This window comes from Epinephelus lanceolatus, chromosome 17 (assembly GCF_041903045.1).
Source record: "Epinephelus lanceolatus isolate andai-2023 chromosome 17, ASM4190304v1, whole genome shotgun sequence".
NCBI classification, from domain to species: domain Eukaryota; kingdom Metazoa; phylum Chordata; class Actinopteri; order Perciformes; family Serranidae; genus Epinephelus; species Epinephelus lanceolatus.
In genome coordinates this window covers 37,235,198-37,250,263 of record NC_135750.1, presented here as the reverse complement: position 1 = coordinate 37,250,263, position 15,066 = coordinate 37,235,198, and the positions used below count along the sequence as shown (strand labels likewise).

Here is a 15,066-nt window from a genome sequence, read left to right as displayed (position 1 = left end):
GGCCTGTCTCCAGAGCTGGTGTCCGCCCTCCTCCAACTGAGGTAATCTCCAAGCAGAGGGGAGTGAGGTAGCATGCTATTATTTTGACGGTCACACACACAAACACATGAACACACACATGCAAACACGAGTGACCTGCCTTATTTTCTCTTTGTATATTTACTCTTTAATAAAGTACATTTATCTGATTACGCAATGGAATATTCTTTAAAATACTTCATTATCAAAATAACCCATAGCTGCAGTCCTGGCTCTGATTCTTTAAGGCAACTCCACAGAGACTTGAGTCTTCAGCAGTGGGGTCTAGCAATAGTACTATCTGTCTACTTCTCTTCCATATCCCAAACCACCAAGCAGAGAGCAGAAGGACGAGAAGAAAACAACAGATTCTAATCACCACAGACCAGCTCCATCACGGACTCTTCATTCATCAACAGCATGGGCAGAAACTGAAGGCAGCACAGGGGAGTTCAGACAACCTCTTCTGAGATCACACTGTTTAAACCCTTAAGTTATTTACCTGTAATTTTTTTATATATATATAGTAGGGGTGGGGGAAAAATTGATACAGCATAGTATTGCTCTATTTTTGTGTGGCAATATCATATCGTCACAAAGTGTCAAGTATTGATTTTTTCATTATATAAATTATTAATGTATGGTATCTTACTTGAATTAAAAAAAAAAAAAAAAAAAAAAAAAATCAGATCAAAATCACTTGCTTTTTCAGTCCACTACATACATTTTGCTGCAAGTAAAATCACTGAAGTGAGATCTTATTAGATAAAACAGATGTTGACAAAGTTTTCCTTTGGGGACATAATTTACAGTTAAACAAAGGTAATAAATCACAATATATTGCAATATATTTTATCACAATACTCAGTATATCACGTAATGTTTAAAATCACAATAATATTGTATCATGACCTGAGTATTGTGATAATTTCCCACCCCTCATATATAGTAGTAATTTGGGGGAGACAATGAACATCAGGGGTCGCGTTAACCAGATATTCTCGGTCACTGACCGTTTTTTTACAACAATGACCGGAAAATCTGAAGGCCGTCAGTCATTTTGACCGGTTGCAATTACCAACCCCGCCCACTTGGCGGCGGAGTGCACCGTCAGCGGTTTAAGTGGCTGCCGTTTTCACACTGCAGAGAAAAGGTCATTCATCTGACGCTCTGATGTAGCGTTGTTGACATAACGCCCTGGACACACCGGACGCAGAACCGAAGCACAGCACCCAGCAGCGCCCATGTTAACCTATCTGACTGTCCACGCAGGCCGCTGAGCAGAGCGGAGCGCCTGCGGAAGCAGCGCTTCAGTTCGGCATCTGGTCTATTTTTCACGGGAGCCGCGAGCGCTTCTGTCAAGCTGGATAGAGCGGATCGTACCAAACAGGAAGTCGGACACAGAAAAGACGAGAGAATCCGGCCAATTTTCAAAACAAAATAACAGCACGCATTGAGTGAGGAACGTGAGGAGAAAATACCGTGTTTATAAGTTAAAATAACACAACAGTGCATAACCGAACACATTTTTCAATAGCCTACCATAATCACTTCATTACAATTTTAATTTTGTGTCACCGAGTCTACAGGCATAACTACATAACGCCCTGGACACAGCGGACGCGTTAGTGCCGTCCAGTGTGTACATTTCCATGGAGCAATTCCTGAAGGAGACACCAAAGGTGCTGCCAAAAGTACTGCTGTAACAGTTAATTATGTTATAAATGAACAAACAGGAAACCCAAACAGTGAAATTAAATTCCCACTGTTGATCAACAGGCTTTAATGTCTGCAGTTGAGGGTATGCTGCCCTTGGACGATGGATATGTGCTGATCAAAAAGGAGAAAATGAAACACCGTCCTAATGCCCTTGTTTACACTTACAACATGACACTGAAGACAAAGTCAGACGGTCAAAATGAAACAAAGGGTGAAAGGCAAAACACACACCCCACCTCCATTTGTGTTAACCCACCACCATTCTGTTGTAATGGCACAGCCTTGCTGTCTTATCATTATACAGCTCAGGTGAATTGATAAGTCGTCTCCAAAAAGCCACTCATCATCTTTTACACAGGAGAAAATCAGGCGAATGATTCATTGCTTTCCACATCTCTCTCAGGGCTTTTGTTTCCTCCCCCACTCTGAGCTGAACCGTCAGCCATCCTGGGACCTCTCTCTATCTCCCCTGGCTGTCAGTGCCTCTTTCCAGATGTTTGGAGCCTCTCCTCCTGTCTCGTTCTTCCTCTGTGTGTATGTGTTCTCTCCGTGTGAATTTTTGAGTGCTTGAGTTTTGCCTATGTTTGTTTGTGGATGTCTGGCAACATCTCAAGTTGCTCAGTGTCCTCCTGGATCTATTCTTCATACATGCATACAATCTACATATCATTTTGTCATAATCAGGGTTCATACTGTAATTTTATTATGTTGGTTTATTCTGTAGACACAACATTTATTCCATGTGTCACCATCTGTCCTGAGAGAGGGGTTCCTTCTCTGTTGCTCTACCTGAGGTTTCTTTCATTTAAGGTTTTTTGGGGGGAGTTTTTACTTGGCTGAATCAAGGGTCTGAGAACAGAGGATGTTGTATGATGTAAAGATCTAAGTCTAAGTCCCCTGAGGCAAATTTGTGATATTGGGTTATATAAATATAACTGATTTGACTTTCTCTTGGCCATGAATTTTAAAAGTCATTGGGATTGTAAATCAAAGGGTTTCCAACAGAGATTAGTGTTAACTTCCAAAACAGGATTAGAGCCCATTTTCAGGAAGGCGAAGGCGAGCTGTTAATTTGACAGCTTGCCTGAGGAATAATTAAACAGTACTTCTACCATATGATTTTTCTCTTTTAAATGCAAGCAAACCAGGGAGGCAAACGACTGAACAATTTATCTCTTTGCAAGGAACTGCTCAGAAATTAACATAAAAAGGTTCCACAGAGACGACAACAACTTCCTTTTGACAGAATGCTCCACTGATTTAGCATTGCACTCCTATAACATTGGACTCACAAGTTTCTACCTATTAAGTTTCAACTGAAATTTAACACTTTCTGCATTTAAGGCCAGGGTAAATGCAATCACAACTAGTTCTTACGATGTGCTGTCTGACTGCTTGTAGAAGCAGAAGTGTTTGTACCTGTTCTGAATGGGTGAAATGTCTGCTGTCATGGAGAAGGGTAAGACACAATGAATTGCACAAATGGGTATAACAGTGCACGCTCTCTGACAGTCTCTCCTCAAAGTTATTCAAAGTCTTGCACTCAGCTGTTCAGAGCACAGAGAGACAAATTCAAAACCTGCCTACTTTTACACCTGCACACACCTGGCAGATGGCTGGATCAGGTCAGCATGCTTGATGGATTTTCGATTTCAGAGTTAACAAAATTGTTCGATGCAGCCTGTCAATTCCTACTTCTGCAAGATTTAGGGGCAAAAGCATTTCAAACACTGACAAGCACTTTGTTTGACTACCAAACTTGGTACTGTTAAGGGAACTGACCAAATTACATCGGTACTACAGAGTACCGGTTCACATCAATCAATCAATTTTATTTATAAAGCCCAATATCACAAATCACAATTTGCCTCACAGGGCTTTACAGCATACTACATCCCTCTGTCCTTATGACCCTCACAGCGGATAAGGAAAAACTCCCCCCAAAAAAAACCTTTAACGGGGGAAAAAAAACGGTAGAAACTTCAGGAAGAGCAACTGAGGAGGGATCCCTCTTCCAGGACGGACAGACGTGCAATAGATGTCGTACAGAACAGATCAGCATAATAAATTATCAGTAATCCATATGACACAATGAGACAGAGAGAGAGAGAGAAAGAGAGAGAGAGAGAGAGAGAGAGAGAGAGAGAGAGATATGCAGGTAATGACAGTAGCTTACAACAACATTATTGAAAGTAATAATATTATAGTTATAGTTCTGGCTACTGTGGTACAATATGTTGAAAGTATGTATTAATATCTGGCAGTATACATGTGTGACAATAGTCATATGTGTATAATAACAGTAGAAGTATGACTAATGACTAATGATGGCAGCAGCAGGAGGCATCTGGCAGGACCACAGCAGCAGCACAACCACACACATCACACTGTCCAGGCACCGCTGCGATATGAGTTAATCCACCAATGCCAAATTTTGGTACCTAAAGGTGCAACTGGGTGGAGTTCTTTGGAATTGCTGGGTTTAACTTGGGTAAGAAGTCGAGAACACCCCAAAAACAGGAAATTTTCCAGAAAGCCAAAACTATCACTGCAGCACCAGTCTGCATCTGGTCTATTTTGTTTTCCACATTATTTTAGTAATAGCCTAGTACCTCTACTAGACGAGGAGACAAAGACACACACACAAGCAGAGACAGAAGATTAGCTTTGCGTGTGATCTGAAAAGAGTAGTGGAGCAGAATTGCTTTACAGTCTGCGTCACCCCAACAGCTTCTTCAAAAATCAAGTTTTTGTTATTGCAGAGAAGGAAAGTACAGAAAAAAGGTACAATGGAGTAGCAGTGCCAAATTCCAGGTACTGGTATGTGTTCAGATGTTAACCCAACCCTATTTTAAGCATACTAATGCCTCAAGAAACTGGTTCTGTGAAAGGTACATGTGGATATGTGTACCGATGTGTGTACACAGGGGACAGAAGCAAATGGAGTCTACGTTTCCACCTGCTGAAAGCAGTGAATTTAAAGAAAAAGTCTCACCACTTTTATCAGGGGTCACTGCCATTTTGTTTCTTTCATCTGCTGTAAAAAGGTTTTCAGGGAAAGAGAGATGAATCTCAAAGGTTTTGGGCCCATTTCTCGGTGAATGGCCATGTAGTTAAGTGTAGCATACGGCAAACAGGATGTGAGTGCATTAAGGCAGACAGTAGTCAGGGTAATTTTTTCAGAGGCAAAACAACTGGAACAGCTTTACAAAGCAAAATAAGCCAACAGTAAATTCACTCGAAAATAAAATCTCTGATGTACAGTCTGGATCAGCGAGAGACTCCACTGGGCCAGTAATCTGGGCTATTTGTTAGCTCATGTAATGAGGCTATCTGAATTCAGCAGCCACAGAGAAGAAGGACACATTAGTTAAATGAATATAATTACTGCCCACATCAAGTGATCAGTGTCTAGGCAGTGGGCACATTTAAGAATGCGGTAGTTTATTTACGTTCTTTGGAAGAGAAGCGGTAAATCTGCACCTGCTCATTTAGGGCCAGGCAAGGTTTAGGAACAACATCAGGTTACCAGGCTGCATCTTGCAGTCAGGGATCAAAATACCATGTGCATATGCAGAGTAGAGCATGTAAAATTCGAGGGGTGTACGTAATGCTCAGCTCATGCACCACGCATGTAACTTTGTACAGAAACTATGTTGTGCAGGGCCACCAAATCCTACGCATCGACCGTGAGACTCAACTGACACTTTTCACGTTATCACACCACATGTCCAATGAACAAAAAAAGGTGCACTAAAAAAAATATGGTGTATGAAATTTAAAAAGTAACATGCACCAGTGAGAGTACAAGGAAAAAAATATTTTGAGTTCTGAAAGCTTTAATACTACACCTAAATGTCTTCTTCCTTCATGGAGGGCTGTAAACTCTCTGTAGCCACAGAAATAATCAGCATTAATGTTGCTAGGTACACATCCTGCATCCCTGACATATTAAAACTGCAAGGACGCTGTAAATTAACCATTCGGGCGTCATGAGGATGCATCCTGTTATTTTCCCTGATAATGCTACATTGTGAACAACAAATCTGCTGAAATCATAGAAGCAGTTGTGTTGCGTGACTTACACTTAATTTGAAAATATTTCTCATGTTTATAAAATAAATCCATTGTGATAAATCTGACAATGAATGTCCTCTGTGTATTATTTTTGTTTGATCAGCAGTTCAAACAAAGATGACTGTAAATGACTGTAAAACTGTTGACAGAACACCTCAAACTGCAACCAAGGTCAGTTATGATTGACTGGCTCGTTTCTGATCTGGAGGGGGTATATATTTGTAAAACTTTCCTGGAGCTGAGAAATTATTTAAAAATCCGTGATCACAATGTAAAGTCTATGAGCTAAGTGGGAACTCCTGGGCGGGGCCAGTGGCAGAAACACTACTGCGCACACTCAGCGGGCCACATGCCACAGAAGAAAAGCCAGAAGTTTAAAGCTTTTTCTGGTGTTTGTGCTAAACAGGCAACTCCATTGGAATGACAAGGTGCCATCTTCAGATCTGGTATCTGGGTATTATTATACATCTCTGGTTGGATCAGAGATTCAGGTGTGCTATGCTAGTGGTGACTAATGTAGCCTCCAGAAGTGGAACAACAGGCTGCAAAAAAATTATAATTCCACACCACCAAATATTTTCCATTTACAAAGTCTTCAGCCCCAGCTGACACTGATTCAGGTGACCTCTTGAGGACATCAATCAGACTTCATTCAGCAAGAGCTGAAGACACTAAAGGCTTTTTCACATATGTAGTAGTCCTCCCAAACAACTCTAAATATAGCTGGAGTTCCCCTTTAACAGTAGAGATATAGATTACATTTATATAAAATGTCCACTGGTTGAATAATCAGACAATACATACTAAAAACTTGTATATGTCTGTTATGTTGGTCCAGTCACAGAAAAGTTATGGACCATAGCTTCAAAATAAGTCTTGTGGTAATATGACCAAATAAGAAAAAAAAAGAAAACAACTGAAAGTGACTGCAAGGTTTCTCTTGGCTGCTTGCTGACTGTTATGGCTAACTGGGACATTATAATAAAGTACAGCATGGACATAATTATTATCATCAGTTCCACCTGAGGTAAAACAAAAAACAAAACAAGCTGATGATGCATTCAAGTTTGTCCTTTGAGTACGACATCTATGATACTGACTTACCCGACCATCCATCCTAAAACTCATCCAAACAAATGGGACTACAGTTTTAAAATGGAAACTATGAATAGCAGACAGGACATGGTTGATAGACAAAAGTTATCTGTGCAGATCTGCAGATTCACCAGTGCTGAGATCATCAAAACAAGACATTGATGTAAAAAATGAATCTGACCTAGTACTGACCCTTGAGCCTGCAGAATCAGATAGCTAAATATAACCAGCCCTAAAGTCACGACATCTATGGACCAGGAGTGTTGCCCTCTGGCCAAAGGAGGGTCAGCAGTTTGATTCCAGCAACAACCTGTCCTCACCCCATGTACATCAGCAAGTGTTCTTTTTAGTCTCTGTCTCACTGGATAAGAGACTAAGCGACTTTAAGTCAGAGTAAATGGCTACAAATTACACCATAAACATACTTCATCGAGTCAAAATACTCAGCACAGCAACCCTTGTATAACACAATCCTCCTATATGCCATTATACATGCAAGAAATACACATTAATATCTAAAACTCCCATGAATATTGTAGGAAAGCAACATCTAAGGATCAAAAAGCTTTAATTCTCTGAGGGCTGCAAAGCTAAAAAGAAGAGTGACTGTGATTGAACAGATTGTGCTAAAAACCACTCGACAATCTTTTAGACTTCAAAGCTTTTCTTTCAAAGCAGCCCAAGAAATAGCCCAGGTAAAGTGAACTGAGCCCTGACCAAAGCATAACTCCATTAAAACTTGATGCAGGAGGAGAGTAATAACCACTGGACTGGATTTCTACTGCCGCACAACCCTTTTACAATGTACCTGCAGTGTACGTTTTAACCCCCTTTTCTATTGACAATATTTTCAGTTCAAAAAAATTCATCCCTTCATACCATTTTCTTCCATTCAGATGGTTTTACACTGGACTAGGGCAAAGAATTTCCAATGGACTTAAACACAGTGGAACCCCAACATTATTGTTTCAAAGAGGCTGTGACACTCATTTTTTAAGCTAGCATGAAGGTACTATCCAAAAATAATGCTCCAAAGACAGGTTACATTTTGGCAAGGGAACAACTGACATGGCCATTTTCAAATGGGTGCCTTGAACTCCTCAAGGTATGGATGGAGAAACGTGATTATAAAATCGGGGGGGGGGGGGGGGGGGCGCACATCATATTGTTCACAATAATACCAGTTTAATTTTTAATATGATATTGAAATTTAATATCGTGATACCTGCACTATTTCAACTTGTTGACATATTCATGTCATACTGTTACCCACGGCAACAACAAGTAGGGATTCACCGAAATGAAAATTTGTGGCCGAAGCCGAATATTATTAAGCGCTTGGCCGAATACCGAATATCATTGTTTAGTTTTTCATTAGTTTTTGCAGATGAACCCCCTCCAGATTAGTGTTGTCACGGTACCAAAATTGGGACCCACCTTGTGATACCAATGAAAATATCATGGTTCTGAGTAGTATCACAATACCACAGCGAAAATGAGGCAGATGTGCCTTTTGTCAAAAAGATAAATCACTTTTCTATAATACATCAATGATATTTCAATGGAATAAATTACTTATTAACTTATTCATACTTCAAAAACAGCATCAATGAGTGATGAACATAGGGGGGATCAAAATAAAATAAATGAATCAACCAGCCACCCTTCTCCCCTGACAAGTCCCTTCATAAGTAACGAACAGTCCCTAAAGTGCGATGAGGTTTGTGGGCCGCTACTGCCAGAAAGAGTAATGTGAACTAGGGATAGACCGATATGGATTTTTTAGGGCCGATGCCGATACCGATTTTTTTCCATCACCCTTAGCCGATGACCGATTATGGACTGCCGATTTTCTTGAGTCGATATTTGGGGCCGATACTGCTTTTGCTCCCTCAATTTACATCAAAAAAATGACACAATGATAACAGATATTACAGGTCTCAAGTTTAAAATAATAAACTTTTCTTGAACAGTAAAAAATACTAAAACAAGATGGAAAGTTGAGGTAGAACAGGTAGAGTATTATTATTATTATTATTATTATTATGCATTCAAATAAAAAAAAAGAGTTCAGTGCTCTTAAATCTTCCAGTAATGTCTTTATAAAATAAACAAATATTTAAGCTGAAGCATAAATAAAACAACAACTACTGTACACAGTAGGATTCGCTGCATGTGCGCTGCAGGGTTTTCCGGCAACACAGAGCTGCCCGTGGATGCCTGTCTGTAAATCATGCCAGGGAAAAATAAATCTGCGAACCCACGCGCGTATCGGCCGATGCCGATACAAGTAAAAAAACTCAAATATCGGCCCGATATATCAGCCGGCCAATGTATCGGTCTATCCTTAATGTGAACGGCTCGTTTCTCCTCTGACACGTCACATACCTGTGTTCGGCTGGCTCGGCCGTTCAGGTACTTCTGGATAGCCATGATGCCAAGAAGAGGATATTATTGGAACCGACTTCTCCGCCGCCGGTAAGCCGATGGCCGCCGTATTTGACAGGAATACATTACTGTCTGTGTCTGTGACCCCCGTTCAACCCACAATCAGTGGGATTCGCCTTTCGTTTCTGCTGCTGGTTGAAATCTGTAGGCTGCTCGCACAGCGTGCTGAATGATTTAAGCCTGTTTTGCTCGCTCAAAACTATTTTTAGTCGCAAATGCGGTGATGGACGGATCACCACACTGCCGACATTTTATTCCGCCCGTCACGGCACGGCGTTTGATTGTGTTATCAAAACACGCTTCTATTATTCGGCCTTGCTTTTAACTTATTCCACCGAATACCGAATGTGTGGTTTTTTGCAATATTTGGCCGAATATATATTCGGTTACCGAATATTCGGTGCATCCCTAACAACAAGCATGGCTGAAAGCAAATTTGTTTCTTTTTTACTTATTTGTCATATCATCAAGAATATCGTTATCACAAAAATACCCTGAAATATCATGGTACTTTTTAAGGGCAATAATATAAAACAATAATAACATTAATTTCCAGGGAAGTTAGGGATCTGGATAAAAGAGAGGTGGGTACTGGCCCATAAAAGGCTCAGAACCACTGGTTTAGAATCAAAGAATAATAAAACTTTTGGTGACTGGAATAGTATTTGAACAGAAGAACAAGTACTGGAGGATTTTTTTTTTTTGGTACCTTTCTCAGTGCGTAGCCTCTTGAAGGAGTCTGTCTTGGAAAGGCCAGGGTCAGAGATGACTTTGGAGCCAAGTTTGACAGTCAAGTTGATAGACTGGTAGCCCTGTGGCAGCTTGCGGTCGTACAAGAGCGTCAGTAGCTGGGCCAGGGTCATCTCGGGTGGAAGGGGCTGACCTGGAGGGGAGGATGGGGAAAATGCTAAAATTCACTTAAATGACTTAGTTTGAGTATTTGACTCAAACACCTTGATGTCCTGCTGACAGATGTGAGTCAGCATGTTAACCTTGCATCTGTAAATACAGTACCTGGAAGCAGCTTGTGGTAGAGGTGGAAGACAGGCACACTGATGGTTTTGGCTGAAGGGTCCACACCAGATGAAGCAGTCAACTTGTCACTCATCACGCGACCCCTCCTCGATGGAGGTCGAGGAGGGGTTGAAAGAGCTCGCTTGGACTGGGACTTCAAGCCTAATGACAAACACGACAACGAGGAAACATCACCTGCCTGTTAGTCTTGTTTTAATCGACAGAAATACAGGTTAATATTTTGATCAAAAGACATACTTGTACACTGAAAGCTACCAACAGGTTATTTATTGTGCCAGTGGAACAGCTGTAAGTCCAAGTTTATTTTTAAGTTTAAAATGTGTGCTTCAGGTACCCAATAGGAATGCATATTAAGAATTAGGTGTGAAGCTTTTCAAAATGACAATAATATAGTTCATCACTATTATTTCTTCTTCGTTCAATAAAGGGACTTACCTTGACAGGCCTACCTGCAAAACTTAAGCACATTTTAGACTAGAAGATTTCAACTCAATAAAGAGGATCCCTTACTATGTACCAACTGGCATCCTGATTAACTGGGCTGCGAAAATGATGATTCCCCAATTTTGTTATTGCTAGTGTTTAATCAACCTTTTGGCATGTGGCTGAAGTTAATTGTTGTTTCCGGAATCACTTGTTCACTACTCCCTATGTACAAATACTCAACAGTTAACTCTATAAAGCAATGAATTGAGATTTCAGACACTCATAAAACACTGATATTTTCTTTCATCAATGACAAGTGAAAAGCTTATTTTCGTTTGCATCAAATGGCACTCTTAAGCCCCAATCACACAGAAAGTGTTTTAGCAGCTGGAGACGGCTTTCTGTAATTGTTTGAATCTTGAAGCTTGAAGTTTGAAGATTAAATGAAGCTTTTTGCTTGCTGTTTTTGCATTGCAATGCACCTCACGTTTCTGTGCTCTAGGAGATTTGGCCGGAGTGCTCTGAACTCCTCGAGTTGAATAGACTTCAACTCTGAGCAGAAATGTGACCCACATCTTCCCTGCTTTTTCCCCACTGTCCAATTGAGATTTGAGAGGCGGGCCTTCTGTGGTGGTCACGACCACAAGTTTACAGTTGGTAAATAGTGTAGGAGAAACTTGTGGTGCTCATACGCTTGGATTCCCTGTAGTTAGCACTCAATTTTGTTATGCTAGGTCCAAAAATAAACAGCAGCAATAAACTGCCCGAGTCATCCTAAAATATGCCTGGAAACTAGGGGTGTGCCATATCATCTCATTCACCATAATACCGGTATGTTTTTTTTTAAAATATTATATGAAAAATTCATATTGTGATACTGGCAATATTTCTGCCTGTTGACATATTCATGCAGGGTTTCTGCAGGTATCAGCAAATCTAATTTAATGCTTTTTAATTCCCTTTTTAACGCCACTTTAAACAAATTTAATGCCCATGTCCAACTGCAGATACAGTTTATTATATATATATATATATATATATATATATATATATATATATATATATATATAGACAAAATTGTAAGCATTTGACAATGAAAATCTAAATTTACATTAACTGTCACTCTATAGTGAATTAGAAATGGCTCACAAGACGGTTTACAGTCTCAGAATTTATTTGCACATTTCAAAATTAACAAAACCAGCCTGAAGAATGATGTGAAAAACTAACTCTAACCTGAAAAGGCTGGAGGCGGTCACTGTAGCGGTAGGTGTGGTGGTGGTGGTAGCAGCAGCAGCTGCAGTTGTGGTGGCGACAGCAGAAGTTGCGTTGCTCGTCACGGCAAAGAAATTCGGCTGCTGCCTGCCTTTAATCGCTGACTTGTGACTATCTGACAGCATGTGTGATTTCACCGCATTGACGCCCATTGTGCAAAGTTTGAAGATCTTTTTTGCACACGCTGCAAAATGCGTCTCCGGGTTTACCGTCGGCAGGCTTTAACCAGGTTCTGAATAGTTCCTCATCCAACCACTTCTGCTGAAACTTGCATTTTCCCATTTTTCCGACATTTGCTAATATTCCCTCCGCTCTTTCGCCACAGCATGAGCACGCTCACAGCACGTTGCATTCCATGCATCCGGTGTTGTGACTTCGTGCACCGGCCGTAAACAATAGCCAATTAAAGGGTTCCGCCTGTCAATCATCACATTATACTTCCGATCAAAATTATTAAATGTTTAAATAATCAAAATAAATCGTGACTAACAATGTTTTTTTCCATCAAGTGTATTAATTTTTTAATGCCTCTGGACATCGAATTTAATGCTTTTTAATGCCATTTAAGGCCTTAATTTTCGCAAAATCTATTTAATGACTTTTAATGCTTTTTAATGACCCGCGGAAACCCTGTCATGGCAAACTGTTACCCATGGCAACAAAAAGCATGGCTGAAAGCAAAATTATTATAGACCCCATGGTGGCTCCAAAATGACAAGCAGCTTCAGTAGTGTGGAATAAACTGTGGCATCTTGAATGTTTTATGAACAGCCTCGGACTTCTCAGACTCTTAAAGCAAGTTACCGTGAGTTACTCTCCCGGCAAAGGGCAACTCAGTCAGCGGCTCCGCTGGCAGCAGCACAGCGTCTCTCCCTCTCCTCTCTCGCCATGCACAGATGAGAGTGGGTATTGTCACGTGATTACACCGATGATAATGTAAACCTTTGGGGCCATATCACCCACCCCTACTGGATACGGCCATCATGGAGGCGAAACTCCTGAGCCAACTCGTGGGACTCCCTGTGATCCACCCTCTTTCTTAGGGTCTCATGTACCCACACAGATCTCCGTTTCCCTGTGCCCAACAAACTCTTTGCAGACAGCATCTCACCCTCATCCAGAGCTAGAGCAACTACCTTCTGCCTGTCCATTCTAGTAACTACCTACTAACTACTTTGAAATAAATAAAATAAATAAATACATCAATGAACAGTACATTCAATCACGGAAAGGTAAGGGTAAAGAGGTGACGGGTGGTTGCATGGCAACAACAAAATGGCACAGCAACCGTTTTTTTTTACTAGTGGAGTGAAAAATTTTTTAAAGGCAGTGCAGTGCGCCTTGCGTTTTGCAACCTGAAAAATGTTTTCTGTGTGATCGGGGCCTTTGCGTTTTTTTTTCTTCTGGAATTTCAGTGCTCCCTATTTGTGTGTAAAAATCTCTGCAATTCCCTTTTAAATCTGTTTGGCATGTAGTCAGTGGGATAACACACAGTGACCAGCAGAGGTTGGCTAAATAGCTGATGGCTGGGTTCCCATTGGACAAGGGGTGTGTATGGAACAGATCCAAGTACCTGAGGCCACAACAACACTGTAGTTGTCCTGGAAGCCGCTGTCTGCTTTCATCTTTTCCTTCTCCTCATGATTCTTCTTTTCCTTGTCCTCCTTCTGCTCATTGATCAGCTTGGCTGTAATGCTGGGTGTGTCTGTTTGGGTGAATGGAGGACAGCATCAAATCAGATGAGTAGTATCACATATATTTTTTGTCATTTATTTGTTTAATGTAAAAATAAGTACATGAGCTTAAAACAGTTCATATTTTCAATAAGAATCTGTGAAGAGGTGTGTGTGTGTGTGTGTGTGTGTGTGTGTGTGTGTGTGTGTGTATGTATGTCTCTCAAGGTCCCAAGAGGTGAGCCATTCATCATGTACAGTACATAGCTGGCTAAAAGCTAACGGTAATACTGCAGCTCACAGCAACGGTGCTGCACTGAAGGCCAGAGAATTAAACCACAAGGTCACATGGCTGAAGCACAGAGTTGAAGCTTGGGCTACAGTCTGCTACTAATTTACACTACAATTAAAACTGCAGCTGTAATGGTTTAAAAAGTAGTTCCTAATCATTCATGCCTTGATTAGAATTAGGTTAGAGTGAAGGCTGCAAATATACTAGGTTGTAGAAACACATAATGAAATCAAATGTGGCCCCACTGTCCTTGATTGCCTTTATAAAGCAAGTTAAACTCAAAGCTGTCCATCATTGAGACGCTGGTGAATAAAACAGTCAAATGCTTAAGAAACAGGATTGCGGTGGCATTGCAAAACTTTGTTGTTTATGATCTGCCACAAAAAGCAAAGCAGAGGAGCAAAATATACTTTGATCAAGCTGGGACATGTCCTCTGTGCCTCATGGCAGAGAAAACTTGAGTTACTGCTCCACAGTTATGAACCACTCAAGTTGCAATTACAGTTTAAATCCATGTCTGTGAAAACACGGATGCTTCACACACGTCTTCCCCCCAGTAGCATAAAAGATCTAACCAATCAGCACAGTTTTAAGGTGGACACTCAAGATTAGAATCACCAATGCAGTATCTAACCAAATGTCTTCCCCTCTGTTCTGAAATATGAGGTTGACTAATGGCTAGAAAAGTGATTTTGTTGAACATTATGACGTCCCAGTGAAAATGACCTTTGATCTATTGGATATAAAATGTCATCACTTCATTATTTAATGCTGCTCGACATTTGTGTGGAATTTTATGACAATTAGAGAACACATTTTTGAGTTTTGGCCAAAACATGTTTTGTGAGGTCACAATGGCCTTGACCTTTGACCACAAAATTCTAATCAGTTCATTTTTTTATATAACTCTTTATTTTAAGTATTTTCAAATGTTTAGAGAAAACATAAACTAATCAGTTGATTCTTGAGTCCAAGTGGATATCTGTGTCAAAATTGAGGAAACTCCCT

General features: G+C 40.5%; 1 protein-coding gene across 7 annotated transcripts in view; it reads right to left on the bottom strand.

Moving 5' to 3' along the window:
• The window catches only part of birc6 (baculoviral IAP repeat containing 6), a 155,941-nt gene that overhangs the window by 75,657 nt on the left and 65,218 nt on the right, over window positions 1-15,066 (bottom strand). For all 7 annotated transcript variants that reach the window (XM_078176190.1, XM_078176192.1, XM_078176195.1 and 4 more), the window contains exons 57-59: window positions 13,667-13,798; window positions 10,372-10,533; window positions 10,067-10,240 (exon numbers count right to left, since the gene is read on the bottom strand). In XM_078176190.1, coding sequence (XP_078032316.1) covers window positions 10,067-10,240; window positions 10,372-10,533; window positions 13,667-13,798 — 468 coding nt within the window. The remainder of the gene's footprint in view (window positions 1-10,066; window positions 10,241-10,371; window positions 10,534-13,666; window positions 13,799-15,066) is intronic.